Below are 15,415 nucleotides of genomic sequence, written 5' to 3' on the forward strand. Positions count from 1 at the left end.
TAAGTAAGCTTAAAAATCTGAAGCATAAGCCTTTTACTTTTCTCAGTTGTAATAACCATTAAGTGTTTTTAGTGCTACCTTTTTAAGTCCAACCACTATATTCAAGACTTTTGCCTCCGGTAAGCATTTCTCAGATGTCCCCCAGGTGGCATATCTGAGGGTATTTCTAGTTGCTCTTTAAAAAGCACCTAGAAGGGTTCTTCTAGGTTTATGAAGGTTTCATTCCTTCCTCTACAAAACACTTCCAATGACTTGAATAAGTCTTAGATCACACACCCTGGGGTAAGAACAGGAGTGAATCAAATCTTACAAAAGCAGAGACAGCGCAGATTTCAAAAGAATTAGAACAAAGTTTTGTCAAGGAATAATTAGTCCAAAAGTTTCAGCCTAGGGTATCCAGGGAATAAAGGAACATTGAGCAAGACCAAGAAAGTTAATATTGCATACAGACCACAAAGAATTAGCTATATAATCGCCTCTCCACAAGAAAAATAAATTAAAATTGAAGCAATACTAGCTGTAGTAACAAACAAACAGATGCTGCCCCAGATACTCAAAAATATTCAAAGATTTTAGATCTTGAACTCAAACTACCTTAAACAAGCCAGATTTCCAGAAGTGCTAAATTCCTAGCCTTTGAAAATCCATGTCAGCCATCCCCAAATGGGAGACTGAAAAACCCACAGTCATTTCCAAAAAGCCAAATCACTGCTCCTCTGTTTCAGGGAACAGTTGGAGAGCAGAGCACCTTACATGCTTATAAAGAGAAACAAATTCACCTAATGAACATGCAGCACCCACGTCACTCCTAGGACACCCAAAGTGCCTCCAAAGCAAGAGTAAATCACAGCCAGTGACAATGAGGTGTGCCACTGTGCTTCTCCAAAGCTGCTGAGCTGAGATAAGGGGCGAATGCTGATGGAGGAAGGTTTCAAGGAGAGATGGGTCATGCCAAGGAATCTGTAGGAAACTAAGTGGCCCTGAGGTCCCTGGGACCCCACGGAGCATGAACTTTGGAAAGTGCTATCATAATCACACTGCTCCTCCCTTCCTTCAAACCCTGCCAGCTAGCCAGTCGCTCCATCTCGTGTCCACCAAGGTCTGTCGTTCAATTATGCCCAAAATGGTCCCACAGGGCCTTTTATGATGTCCACAAGATGCCAGGTGACCTGCAGTGGGAAGCTGCTCTCACCTAGCAGGACAACGCTCTGCCCCGACATACCACCATTTCTGATGCACCGGAGCAGCAATGGGCAACTGTTGGCCTGAAGGACTGATGTGACCCCCACTGCGCACCACAGGCCTCTTGTGGGCTCAGTACACAGCGATACACCCATACAAATGGCACACCCCCACCACAGCACCCAGCCTCTGCAATCACACCCCTGGCAGAGCCCTCCTCCTTGATCTGCGTTGCTACTTGTCACCTGTGGTGTTTCATGAACCACGCGGCACAATGCAGGCAGGCGGGAGTCTGCAACTCAAGCGTTGCAGAAAACATTGCCCTCTCAACACTGAAAATGCCTCCTTCCTTCCTTGTGATAGCATACAGTTTGGCAGGTTGACAGGACAAGCCCCAACGGGCGCGCGGGTAAGCATGGTGACGGCCATTCAGAAACCGCTCTGCCCTCTGGCTGCATCGCTGCCAGGATGCTTCGCGCACCTTTGGTTCTTGTAGGCTGGTGAAGCGGCCGCGAGGAGTGTTTCGTAAAGAGATCATAACGAAATGAAAACCTGCATGGAGTAGTTCATGGGAAAGTCGCACTGCTATCGCTTGGCTCTGAGCGCCCTGTCCTAGCAGTCTCCTGTCCTCTCCCAGCCGTGGGGCAGTAGCAGCCAGCTCCGGTCAGGAGGGAAGCACCAGGAAGGTGCTTTAATACCCAGACCCCAAACTCCTCCAATAGCACAGCTATTTCACCATCTACAGCAGCCCTATTTCAGGCAGCAGTAAAACAGAGAAGAGTAGCAGGTCCTTCTTCCCTCCTCTATAAACGAAGGCAAATTTTGGAAATGCTCCCCTATTTCCTTCCAGCCAGGCCCCTTCATGTGCCAATTTTGCTGTCCCAGAGGCCTCAGTAAATTTAAAAGCACTAAGCCTTTCCCTCCAGATCTTTGAGCCAGAGGTCATTGCCCCGAAGTCCTCCTCCTTCCCAACCACCCTCCACATGCACTCAATGCTGCACATTTCCATTCATCCCAATCTTTCCTCCCTACCTTGTCTGATATTTCTTCCCACACAAGAACCACATCCTTCCTGCCCCAAGCTTGCCAGACTCTCCCACGACAAGGCTAGGTTCGTTCGCAGAAGCAGATCTAAATTAAATGTATGCATGATCCTTTCAATCTAAAGCAGAGTGCCTTGTCATGTGCTTGCATGACCAAGGGTAAAACTCTTCCACCCACGCTGTCACCAGCACCTACTGCGAGGCTAAGCACTCTGCAGCCCTGCACCTCAGCCCCTTCTTCTGGTGGCTACCCTCAGCCTCACTGACCCTTATGGCTGGCTGACCTGGCTTTTCCCTGCTGCTTTTCTGGAACAGTAAAATGCTAGCATGCATCTGTTTCTGATAAAGAATAAAAAATATCAGAAACAACTTCCTCCTGAAAGATGGATACAAGTTGTGCTCACAAGGACTCTACCTGTTCAGGATGCCAGAGGCAGAAGAAGAGGTAAGTCCAGGAAACACTGGATGCATTCCCCCTAGGCAATAGGTATTTGCATGCACCCACCTTGTGGTAGACAGTCTGCATCCCAAAGACTATATAATTGAAACAATGATATCATAAATGAATCGGGGCAAGGGGTGGAATGAAAAAAAAAAGTCTCATTGCCCCATCCGATGCATGAGGAACAAAAGTGCAGAGGGATGAGACGACTTACTCAGATCACAGGAAAATTGCGACACAGCCAAGTCCCAAATCCCAGCTCAAGGACTTAACCACAGACTGTTCTGTGCTTTCTATTTTGTGTTAACAAAGAAAACAGTATTTCCCCTGATTTTGGTCCCCAGTGACATTGCCACAGTTGCTGTCCAGTCACGAAATATTCCAGGAGTGGGAAGAGCAGATGAAGCTGTAGTGAGTCACGAGCAGACACTGGATTATTGTGTAACCTGCACAGCAAGGGTCAAGGACTCCTTCCTGATGCTGCTTCCACTGGGGAGACCAGACCGAAGTATTTTGGGCCCTTCCATAATATTCTGGTTTTTTTAAAAAAAAATTTATTCTTCAGGACTGTTATGATAGGCTTGATAAGTCTGCTACCACCTCCACGCAGCCTTGTGGGAAAACAGCAGACACACACTCAAACAGGACACTGCACCTCCACGAAACCTTGTGCTTTCAGAGCACGGGCTGCAGGGAGCAGCGTTCAAATATCCATAATTATGCAGTAGGGGTAACTTCAGAAACACCAGCTCTGCCGACGGGCACCTCGGCACCCTGCGTACTCACGTTCACCCACCATCCCCTCACTTCCCAAAAGCAGCTGCACTGCTCTCCAGCAGGGCCTCTGCACCGGGCACACAGGCAAGATGAAAGCGGGGCGAGCAGACTAAGGAGCTTGCTTGCTCTTTAGCCCTTTCATATATACAAATTTTCCCCCTCATTATTTCCTAATGCTCCTTCTGCTGCAGTAACCACTGGAGGACTAGAAGGCAAAGGGGCAGCTCCTGCGAGGGAAGGAGGCCCCAAGCAGCCTCCACAGCTCAGCACTGACCCAGTCCCCTTGAGCCTTGCATCTTGCAGTAGCATGGAGGGAAGCCACCAGACAGGTGCCTCTCCGTGCCTTTGAGGGCTAGATCCATACTCCAGGACCTGCAGCCAGCCCAGCTCTTCCTCCCTTGGGAAAGGGCCCCACCTATGGGTAAATGACCACAGAGGAGCATCCTGCCACTGACATTCAGAGGATGCTTTGGGATGGAGTGGAGGGAAGAAGGAGCCTAGTTTACCCAAGGCCCAGAAAAACTGAGCAAGGCTGCCTTCAAACTTTCAGTGCCATCCTCTGATGGATACACAGGAGGAAGCCGGTGGACCTAACTCTAAAATTGCTGGCCTAAAAGTAGTAGAAGCTCAGGTCCTTTCTCAGGCAGAGGTCCAAGGGCAGGAAGGGTCAGCAGAGGAGCTTGCAGTGGACCTGTCTGCCACACAAAGGCAGCACAGTTGGGACCAACTGGTGACATCGTGAACATGTATGATGCAACAGCAGACTCCAGGACTTGACCATGAACATGGAAATACTGTGCTAGACAGCCAGAACTCAAGTTTCCAGCAGAGTTTAAGCAGCAAAGAGCTCTTGCATGTGGGTACAGAGGGTGGAATTTGTTCCACCAAAACCCAGATGGCCAAGGAAACAGTTACCGATGCCCTGGCTGCTTTCACCTGAAGTCCTCCGCAGTAACAGAGACAAAAATGAGCTTGGAGAAGCAGACAGTCTCCTTGAGCTATTTTGGGCCTGTTTCAGGAGATGCATCATGCTACAGAGGTGCCCATACCTCTGCATTAACCATACAGAATCTGAATGGCAAATTTAGGTGTCGTTGTCTACAGCATAGATGCCTGAGATTAGGATGAACTCCACCCAAAGTGTGCTGACGCAGTCCTTGGGTTCAAGAACAGGTTAAACAATTCATCAGAGCTGAAAAGCTGAGAGGATGGAGATGGAGGAGAGAAACAGACTATCCTGGACCTGAGCTTTGCTCCAACAAGCTGTGCAGGAATGGGGGATGCAACACGTCATGTCGGCAAGGCTAATGTAGACCTTATAGACACAATCATGAGGACCACAGCTTTCAAAATTAAGATAAAAAATGAATAAGAAATAGCTTGAATCTCCTTCATCCTGTTTTTTTTTTTTCCCCACGGAAGGCCACCACCAAATGCCACAGATTGAAAAGTCGATTTGACTCCTAAAGGTCTTCGACTCTTTCCCTAGTCCAATGGCTCAGCCCGTTCTTCCTGCTGATGCCACCACGCCGCGGAGCACGAGCGACAGACGGACCACGCCACAGCTCCCAGATAAGCCGACACCACCTCACCCTCCAAAGCCACCCGACACAGAGAACAAAGGGACGCCTGTACCGGCGTCACCGAGCCACGACGCTCGGCCGGCGGCGTCCCCGGGCGAGAAACGCTGGGGTTTGTGCTGGAAGGGGGCAGGAGCGGTTCCCGGCAGCAGAATGCTCCGCTTTGTCTGGGAAGGGAGCGCAACCCTCTCGCCCCGCGCCCTGCTCCCGCCCAGCCCTCGGCCCTCGAAACGCCCACGGTCTTTCCATTCTGCTGCCGCCTAAGAAATTCCCTGCCAGAGGACATTGCTCAAATGGTTTATTGGAGGAGGGGGAAAGGGAAAAAAAAAAGTATAATTCCGTACTTCAGGCAAACAAACTCCTAAACAAACTGTCTTTCTTCTCCCCTTGACGAAGGGGGATAATAGCATGGCCAACAGAAAGAAAAATAAAAACCCATCCCCAAGCCCTGCTGTGGTAGTATTAAATAAGAGACCAAAGGGGATTTTCCTGGCCAAACCCAAGTTCAAAAGAAGAATTGCTCCAAGAGATTTAAGCCCAGAGCTGAGTCACTAAAACGAAGAAGCCTCTCCCCATCTGTTGAAAGCAAACAAATCTTGGGTCATGCAGCAAAGCTCCGCTATGTCCTCGTTAGAAAGAAAGAAGTAAGGAAAAGAAACCAAGTGTAATTAATCATAGTCCCAGAAGAAAGGAAGAAACCTTTGCAGTTAGGCTACCTACGCGCATCTTTCCACTTTTGAAAACAAATCCCAGCCTTATTCCTTCACCCTTAACCCACAGCATTGACACAAAAGTCTACAACCAACACTGAATCACCTCTTTCCAGCAGTGCACAACCTTCTGCAGTTTGCAGTCCCCTAGCAGTTTTTCAGGATGTGTGTGTGTGGGGGGGGGGGGGGACACCTTTGCACAGCCTACCCCAGATCTACTTTTCTTAGCTCCCTTTTGGGGATTGTCTGTGGAGCAGTTTACAGGCTCAGAGACCTCGGATGTACCACAGCAGCTATGTGCAAGCTAGGAACTTATAGCTGTAAGCCTGATCCAACTGACTGATCACCAAAATGCACCTAAAAATAAAAAAAATTTACAAACACAAAAGCCTTTCCAAATGATTGAAATTAAGACTGCTTGTGTTAAGTAATTGGTCTGTGCCTGATCCTCAGCTGGTATAAATCTGCCTGGCCATCATCCTGCCCACAGAAGGCTCCTCTTTTGCAGGTGCATGCAGTGTTTGCACAGGGGCGAGTGTAAAGGGTTACATTAATGATAGAGGTTTCCAGTAGTTAAATGCAATAGGGGGAAGAAAGCCTGCAAGCAGCTCCTTGATTTGCAAGAGGCAGAGCCACATCCCACAATGTGACAGACAGACTTATTTTAGAAGGAAGGAGACTGCATCATTTTTCTGTGATAAATAAAGAAAAAAATTGAAGTAACTGTGCAGCTCGAGGTGCTGTCAGAGCCTCCCCGTACCACGCGCCTGCGGGGTCTGGCCTGGAGCCCAACGAGCCCTCCTTGCGCCGCGGCCGCCAGGAGGGTCCCGCTTGCGTGGTGGGCGCCCGTCTGCTGCGACGCGAGCGCCCCGAGCCCCTCCGGCGGGGAGCACAGATCCCTGCGGGGGAAACGCAGCCCCGCGGGAGGGCACGGCACGGCACGGCAGAGCAGGGGGCTTTCCGTCGTGCCCCTCCGGGGCTTGGCCACGCTGGGGTGCTCCCACCCTGGGCGCTGAGCAGCCCTGCGCCACTCGTTAGCCGAAGCTGCCCTCCGCCGGGTGGGAGCGAAATAACCCCCTAACACAGGAAATTCAAAAGCCATATAATTTTTAAGCATGGTCTCCTTATTTTCCTGTCATTACAGGGAAAATATAAGGGCCAGAATCTTCCCAAACAAGCACCCAGCAGTCTGGGGAATCTGCAAGCGTCGTGTTGCCCGACAGCACCAAGCCCCGTCCTCCAAAAGCCAGGCTGCATTCATGTACTGCAAGTTTAATGGAGAAATGGAGGAATCCCTCCCACGCCTGATTCTTTCCACGGTCACCTCTTCTACGACACAAGCCAGTGGCTGAGACGCACCACCACTGGAAAGCGAAAGCCTCATCCTTCTGCGAAATGACAATGCTGTTTAAACGCTGATGTTTAAATATGGGCATATAACCCAGGATTAAGCCAAAAACCAAGGTAATCTTTACTTTCAGCCAGTTAACACACACTGAAGCAATACAGTTATCATATTTGATGAAAAATGACACTCTTTAGAGGACACCTAGGTAGCAACATCCATAAATGCTTCCAAGTCCCAAATTAACCATCTCCAATTTTCCTTTTATGCGACCGTACAGTGATGACAACGTGGCTCCGCCAAGCCAGCCTAGTGTCAATCAGCAAACACAGAACAGGCACCAGCGGCAAGGGAACTGGTGGAGCAACACACAACACACAGTACCGTAACTGGGCATGCCCTGTGAACCATGTCCACGCTACATACCATTACGTATGTTTTGCAACACGTATGAAGAAGGAAAAGGATCACAATCCGAAGTCAGGAAAAGCTAAAGCGTTGTATCCGCTGCCTATTGAAATCAGGGGTATTTCACCAGGCTGTCTGCAGTTCATGAAAACTGGTATTTAACGAACATTACCTCACTTGATAATTAAGTGGAGCGAGGATACGCAGCTCTGCGGCAGCGGCCAAGCAAAGGCTGCAGGCAGACCTGGTCTATCAGGACAGACCGATGGTGACATCTAGTGGACATGAAACCTTAGTGACACTGATTTCTTCTAGGAGAAAGGAAACCTCCAGAAGTCCAGAGTTCCCCCTAATCATCTTTAGCCTCAACCTACACTACAGAACCACTACAAAGCTCACAAATGTTGAAAAAGAAGCTATTTCCATGCTAATCTGAATCTGCAGAAATAAGAGTCCATTAAAAAAAAGCAGAGCAAAATAAACGCTCTAAATCAGGAATTTCTTTTCTATTGCAGGACCTAAGAGCTGCAGTCCATTACAACGTGCTGGGTTGTGGAAGGTGTAAAGGCAGTGCTTACGGCTCAAAGCTGCATGCTTCAGTCCCTAGCCTTGCTTTGACAGGGCTAAACCTCCTTATTTCTGCCCCCACTGTCCCAAGCTTGCTTTCCTCTTTCCTCAGGTCTTGTTCTGTATTGAGCATCCCTCCAAGCACATCAATTTTTGCACGAGTTTCGCACTGCCAGAGATTTCCATTTCGCAACCATACAGCACCATGTCTAAACAGCAGGCTACGCAGCTGTGCATTGCTCTTCTGCACACTCTTCTCCAAGCAGTAGGGAGCTGGGAGAGAAACTTAAACTCATTTTCCTCATTTAGCTTGTTTTATTTTATTTTATTTTTACTTTAATCTTTCCTACTTCAATATCAACAGAGGCAGAAGATGAGCTATTCAACTAGGCCTCCTTAAAAACAAAGCAAATAGTTCTTTTTTGCATTACGAAAAACAAAATATGGAATTCTAGTATGATCCTTTACTATCACCAGCATGGCAAAAAAAGGGTCTACAACTGAGTTATTCAACACCACTGTAATGCTGCCAATTCTTCCTCATCCTCTGGCACAACAGGACATAGGGGTTGGCTTACTATAGGAGCCAGTCCAAGAATGTTTTACTGTATTGACTCCTCTTGCTAAAAACAAAACAAAACAAAAAGCAAACAAAAAAACAAAACAAAACAAAAAAACCCCAAAAAATCAGTGAAAACCTACTAATAGAGAAATCTTCTGGCCATTCTAATTTGTACCAGGCCTTGCTCTGGCACAAGAATGCAGCAAGCACAGTTAAACACTTAAAGAATAAGATATCATCAAAAGCTGGGGAAAAAAAACACCCAAAATACTCCTTAGCATTTCTCTCAGTGGTTGCAACAAGGCCAGCTGGACAATTCAATCACTCACCCGAATTTGGTGGAGAGGACACCTCCCACTGCAGAGCCAACGATAATTCCTACTCCGAAGCAAAGGCCCAACTTCCCCAACGCATCAGCACGTTGAGAAGGAATAGTCAGATCTGTAATAACCTTCTGAGTACCTGCCATGAAAAACATTCAGTGAAAAGAGAAACACTCGCTGCAGGATCTAGGGGTGGGCATAATTTTTTTAGGCTATGGGAACTGTGCTTCCTAGGAAGGAGTCCTTGCAACCTTGGGCAAATGCTTACACACTACTGAGTTGGGTTGATTCAGTCCATAAATTATGGGAAACAAAGACTCAACCCACTTAAATAAACAACTTTAGGGGTGGCAAAAGTAGGCTTAACACCCTGTCAACTTTTAGCCTCTTGCAGTGCTACGTGAGTTATACAGACTTCTACTAGCTAAAGGTTGTGGATTTTTTTTTTTTGTTTGTTTTTGTTTTTTTTTTTTTTTTTTTTTTTTTTTTTTTACTGAAAGTATCTAGGAAAGCCAGATCAGAGCACAATGGCTTGGTGGGAAATGAAAGGCATTTTTCTAACCACATATAATTTTGACTAATATTGCCATTTTCCCAGGCTTTATATGCACTACACGTTAGAGAAAAGCTCCCCTACAAAACCTGCTGCCTGCGAGAAGGCAGCTGAGGTATTTGGGATAGCAGTGCTGCAAGCAAGCATCCATTATCTATGTCCAAAACGGGGAAATTCCAACAGTTTGCTCAGGATTATGCAGCAGGACAGATCTGGGTCTATGGGCAACAAGTGTTGCTTCCTCTAACCAGTATCATGTGCTGCCTCATATTCTTACTGCTTTAACCCTGGTAGCCACAAACATGTTCCTCCCGCTTTCCTTCTTGCTGCTGAGCCTGTTGATTTTGAGCAAGGTGAGCAAGAACAGTGGAGCTGGGCAACAAAAACAATTTGGAAAGTCCCTCAGCCCGACCGACCTTACCTGGTAACCCATGCATGAACACTGCTGGCAGCCGGGAGAGGAAGAGGAGAGGGATGCTGGTGGAGATGGATGCCAACAGGAAGAAGGCGCTTCCGGACACACAGGAAAGCATCAAGGCAGTTCGGGCACCAAACTGGTCAGCAAATCTGGCACAGAAAGTGTGTAAGGTTTTCAGATGTGGGACTATGCAGGACATTATAAATGCAGCACACGACTACCCAAGCCACACAGTCATTTATTTGCTGCCAGAAGTGCAGATCAATGATTTTCAGGAGTGCTCACTACCCAAGAGGGCAGGATTTCCAAAGCAGTTCAGCTCACAGGGCGCTGAGCACTGTGACAATTTCTCCTCACTGGGGATTGCTAGAAACACAGAAATCACACCTATGAAAAAATACTCGAAGCCTTACCTGGACTCAAGTGCAAGGTACAGTGCTGAAACGCAGCTAACCAGCCCACCCCGGGGATGTGGGCACAGGCAGCAGCTACCATCGCTCAGCTGACAACCAAACCCCTCGTTAGCAATGAGCACTTCACTGCGCTTCCTTAAACTGCTTCCACTGACATTTAAACCAATAAATGTGTTTTATCACAGGCAGAGGCAGTTACAGCAGCTCAGCTGACATTCAGGTCAGGTCTAATAGCGATTGAAATTATTCCAATTCCTTTCCAGAGCACGTTCAAAACAACAGTTCTCACTCGGTTTCAATTAAAAAAAAATAAAGAGAAAGTTTTCTGTTTAGGTTCAATACAGACTTTGCAATAGTGGCTCCAATTTGCTCCCCTTTGAAGTGGAAAAAAAAAGAAATAGTCAAATTAGGTTTTGTTTTTGATTCAGGTTTTGTTCAACTCCCTGGTTTAAATGAATTGGTTTTACAAGAGATTTTAAAACGTTAATTTGGACAAAGTCCAAGAGTACCACAGAAACTGTACTTAGCAACTGGGACTGAGATTACCATAAGATAGGCCCTAGTAAAGCTTTTCACTCCCAATTCCTTTCTCCATTTTATTAACGTTTTATGTTATAGTTAGCAGATAAATGGTATCTTGCATAAAAGGCTAGTCTACAAACAAACTCAAGCATAAGTAATGCAAGGAGTTTATGTTGAGGAAGAAGTACAGGTCAAAACTTCTGTTTACATCAAACCCAGGGAAGTTTATGCTAGCTGTTTGTAACCCAAAGGCCTCTATTCACTCCAGGGCTTTCTTGGTTTTGTTCTGAATTTCAGTGCTTCATCTTCTCGTGGCTGTTAAGCAACATCAGTCAAGAAGAACAAGAAAAAATGATGTAAGCTACTTCCACACTTTCATTTTTTATTGTTTCCGCCTTTCCATTAAAATCTACCTCTGCACTGAGGACAAAGTGTTTGCAAATCTAGAAAAAGCCTTTTAATCTCAAATCTACATTGCAAATTTTGGCTTCAGTATGGCAATACTTACCTTCAATCTCTACTGCATCACTGGGAGCCCAGGCCTAAACTGATTTTTGTACGCCATTTCCCTCTTCCCATTAAGTATCTCTTTTGGACACTAGTGAATAACATGCATGGACCAAAAAAAAAAACAATTTCAGACGGTACCAGGCCCAGAACAGAAATACAACTCTCCAATTTCATATAATAATAGAAAAATTATTAAAACTGGGTTACCTACACCATCTTAATTATTGGAATTAGGAATAAATTTTCTTCTAAGATGTACTGAAGAATTTTTTTTATAGTTACAATCATTAATTTAAAAAAGTGTGTTCTGTGGTAGCAGCTAAAGGCTTTGGGAGATCAGATCCCCAAAGTGCTATGCGCTGTGTGCCAAAGTATCCCCTACAGCTTACAGTCTAAATCTACGTTTCTGTAGATGAGCTTGTAGATACATCAGTCCCTAATATTCACATAAAAGCTAGAGGAATTCTAGTGTTGTTTTTAACCACGCTGACCTTGACCTAGAAATAATATGACCGTCATTCTTTTCACTGATAGCTTTACTTAATAAATAAGAACTCTCTTTTTTAAAGGTTTCCCAATCACGTGACATTTCTAAGTTTACACATGGCTATAAAATGTCTGCAAGATTAAATCATCAGAACTCAAGCTCCAAGGACCTGAGTATACTGTTACACTTAAACGGTTGTGATTAAAATGTAGCTAAGTTAATATAGAGGCCGCTTCTAGGCTGCAGTATTTGTAATTACAATATTTATTTTCCCCTTGTCCATTTATGAAATCTTCAAACATTTCAATGTGAGCATGAACTAGAAATAAAGAATTTTTATTAAAATACAGGAATGCCTGGCTTTTTTCAGGAATGAAAAGGGTCATGAGAATTGTTCTTACTTACCTTCCAAAAATGGGACCTCCCACGAGCTGAAGGACACCAAAGGTTGTCTGGAGGTAGCCAAACCCCACCGAGTCCAAACCTAGGCTCTTTGCCAAGTACTAAAAACAAACAAAACAAACAAACAAAAAAATGAGAACAGGGAAATGAAATACATTGTATTTCTGAATAAAGAGCTGCAGGTCTGCATCTAGAGGACTACAGCTCTAAGCACTCGCTTCCTCCAGCTCACAGCACACACAGCTTAACCCGTCAGCTAAGCGCAGCTCACCGGAGGTGCGGCCGTGCCCCAAACCAGCCTGCCTGCCCGACGCGCGCTCTGGACCCAGGTCCAGAAACTTCCCCGGCTCGGCTTGGTCCTGCGGGGCAAAGCACAGGGATCTGGTAAATGAAGATGTGCTTTCCAAAACTGCTTTGCTACCTGTAGCCTGGACTATTCGTTATAAGCAGCATATGACCGGCCCTTGGGTATATTAAAAGGACAACGCCAAGAGCCAACCTCCTCTGGGTGGTCTCACCTACTGCTTGCTTGGAATTTAGAAAGCCTGAAGCAGGCTTTGTGCCTTTCTCAGGCTTCCTAGGGAGAGTTATTTTGCGCACGAACAGAACTGCTGCTATTTAGACTATCCTGCTAGCTGTTCTCATGGCCCAGTGTGAATACACCAATCTGCCACAAATAAACCGTCTCTCAGCCGACTGGCTCAGGTTATGGCTTAGCACCAGAACCCGGGGTGCAACCAGCCTGGGAGGCACAAAACTACCGAACTCTCCCAAAAGGCACGGGGGCACCAGAGATACAGATGGACAGCCAGACTACCACAGATTTGAAGTGCATGAACAGAAAAAGAAACGAGAGAGGGGACAAGTGTGGGGGGCAAAAAAAAAAAGGAAGATGTACAAAATACAGGGCACATATAGAGAGATGGCACCTATCTTTGTATTTGCTGGTACTCTTTCCCAACAACTTGCATTAGGAACATTGCAACACCCTCCCCTATGGCTTTGGTAGTGTCCCCAGTACCTCCAGAAGATGCTGATACTTTGCTTTGAGCACCCACCTCCCCCTACAGCTTCCCATCCTCCACCTGGCTCCTGGTCCCTCTTGTCAGCCCTTCTCACTGCTTAGGTCAGCCACATCCCACACCTCCTGTTATTTCAAGGCACGCTCTTGCCTTGCCTCTCTGGTGGCAGGCCCAGCTCTGCAGCCCCTGTGCACAGGCAGGATAGTTTGACAAGGACAGACTGCAGCACCAACATTTATCTCCCCTTCAAATCCTCTCCTGCTGGAGCAGGAAAGAGGGTTGAAGAGGTCAGTAGGTGAGAAGCAACGATTCCTGTGCCAGACTGCGTCACTACTCCCACACAAGACCATGTGCATAGCACTCCAAGCAGAAACCTCCCACTTCTGTTACCTTTTCTGCTGCCTGCTTGGCAGGTCACTCAACTACCTTAGCTTCCCCACTTAGTCAGGAAAACAGAAAGGCACAAACTACACCTGCAGAGAGTCTCTGCAGGGACCCTCAGCCCCAAAAGGGCTCTAGGTGCTTCTGCAATACAAGTAATAAACCAGCTTTTACTGCCTGCATACACTTGCTTTGAAGACAATCACCCAGCAAACAACATGGTTGTAGCTTGCCTCCTATATAGGAGGCACTCTCCCCTCTCTTTCCTGCTGGAAAGCTCTTCTGCTTTTGCTGAGAAACTGCATGGGCAGTGTTGAAAGAGAGAAAGGCAGTGCAGTAGCAAAGCAGGGCAAGCCATACTCACTGGCATGACTCCCAGCTGCATAAACAGGAAGATCAGGTCTAGGGTTGCAATCAGGTAGGCAACAAGGATCACTTGCTGCTTTTTGACTTTCTCTGCTGGCTCTTCATTCTCGATCTTCCCTCGTGCTGCTCCTTGCTCAGCCGCAGAGCTGGCTGGGTTGCTCGCAGCACTCATGGTAGAGCTCACTGCAGACTGCCCCAGCTGAAAAAACGCATGAAGGTGTGTTCAGCCTGGCAGCACTGAGCATAGGAAAGTGCAAAGCTGTGTTTACAGTTCAAAGCTTAACAGTAGGAAACATGCTGAGTCAGCATGCTGGGGATTATTTTTTTTCCCCTTTGATTACTTGTCAGAAAGGATCACAGACAACCGCTCAATGAACCAGGGTCCTTGTTCCTCAGCCTTGTCCCAGGTGGGCTCCTTGCTTCAAGGACCATCACAGTAAAGACCAGCTTAAGGAGCCCAGTGGGGCTGAAATTGGACTTTGCGCTAAGCCAGATCATGTGATACAACTCTTTTAACTCTTTCACTTCTTTGCCAGCAGTGGCTCAGGAGAGATGAGTATTTTGTCTCTTCATGAAAAGCACTTTCATTTTTGAAAATTAAATTTAAAACGGAGTGGTTGTCTCCAAGTCTTTGTGCTACTCACAATAGATTTATATAGATAGTAGACCAAGCCTAGGTCTTAGATGCAGTTGTGTGTGCTCTAGTCAAGACCTTTAGTTGTCCACTTTTCCCCACTGTGCCAGGAGCTGCAAATTTATGGAGAGCCTGAGCTAGCAAATGCTCACATGTGTGAGCACTCAGACCACAGACTAATAGCCAAAGCACTGGGGGAGTGGGGTGAAAAGTGCTAGAGCCTCACAAACTAGTAGGCTGACTACAAATTGGGCAATTAAAACAGAAGAAACTTATTTGTCTTCTTTGGGTTTTGTCTGTTTGGGGCTTTGCTTGTTTGTTTGCTCACTTGGTTAAGTCTGGATGTCTAGTTGAGTGTTATTTTTATTTTAAAGAGGAAACAAAAACAGAGATTCCAGCTCCCAGACTTCACAGAACCACAGGACTGCTGGTGGGAAGGGACCTCCGGAGATTTCTCAGCCAACCTCCTGTTTGAGCGAGACTACCATCAACACATCAGCTCAGCTGTGATTTTTTTTTTTTCTAGACAAGCTCTTACTGTCTCCAAGGAAGGAGATTTGCCATCTAAGTACCTGGAGATGAAGTTTTTCCTAATGTCTGCTCTGAATTTCCCGAGTGGTGACTTGTGCCTGTTGTCCCTTATGGCATCAGCTGTCACTGCCAAAAAGAGCTTCATCTCTCTTCCTGCCCTTCAGGTCACTGTTGGCTACTATTAAATCAGCCTGAGCCTCCTCTTTGCCAGGCTGAACAACCTCAACCTCCCTCACA

General features: G+C 46.6%; 1 protein-coding gene across 1 annotated transcript in view; it reads right to left on the bottom strand.

Moving 5' to 3' along the window:
* The window catches only part of SLC22A18 (solute carrier family 22 member 18), a 61,283-nt gene extending 47,098 nt beyond the window's left edge, over positions 1 to 14,185 (bottom strand). The window contains exons 1-4 of the mRNA XM_062576328.1: positions 14,012 to 14,185; positions 12,248 to 12,345; positions 9,914 to 10,059; positions 8,946 to 9,078 (exon numbers count right to left, since the gene is read on the bottom strand). Of these exons, the coding sequence (XP_062432312.1) occupies positions 8,946 to 9,078; positions 9,914 to 10,059; positions 12,248 to 12,345; positions 14,012 to 14,185 (551 nt within the window). The remainder of the gene's footprint in view (positions 1 to 8,945; positions 9,079 to 9,913; positions 10,060 to 12,247; positions 12,346 to 14,011) is intronic.
* Positions 14,186 to 15,415: the final 1,230 nt, after the last annotated feature.

This window comes from Rhea pennata, chromosome 5 (genome assembly GCF_028389875.1).
Source record: "Rhea pennata isolate bPtePen1 chromosome 5, bPtePen1.pri, whole genome shotgun sequence".
Lineage (NCBI taxonomy): Eukaryota > Metazoa > Chordata > Aves > Rheiformes > Rheidae > Rhea > Rhea pennata.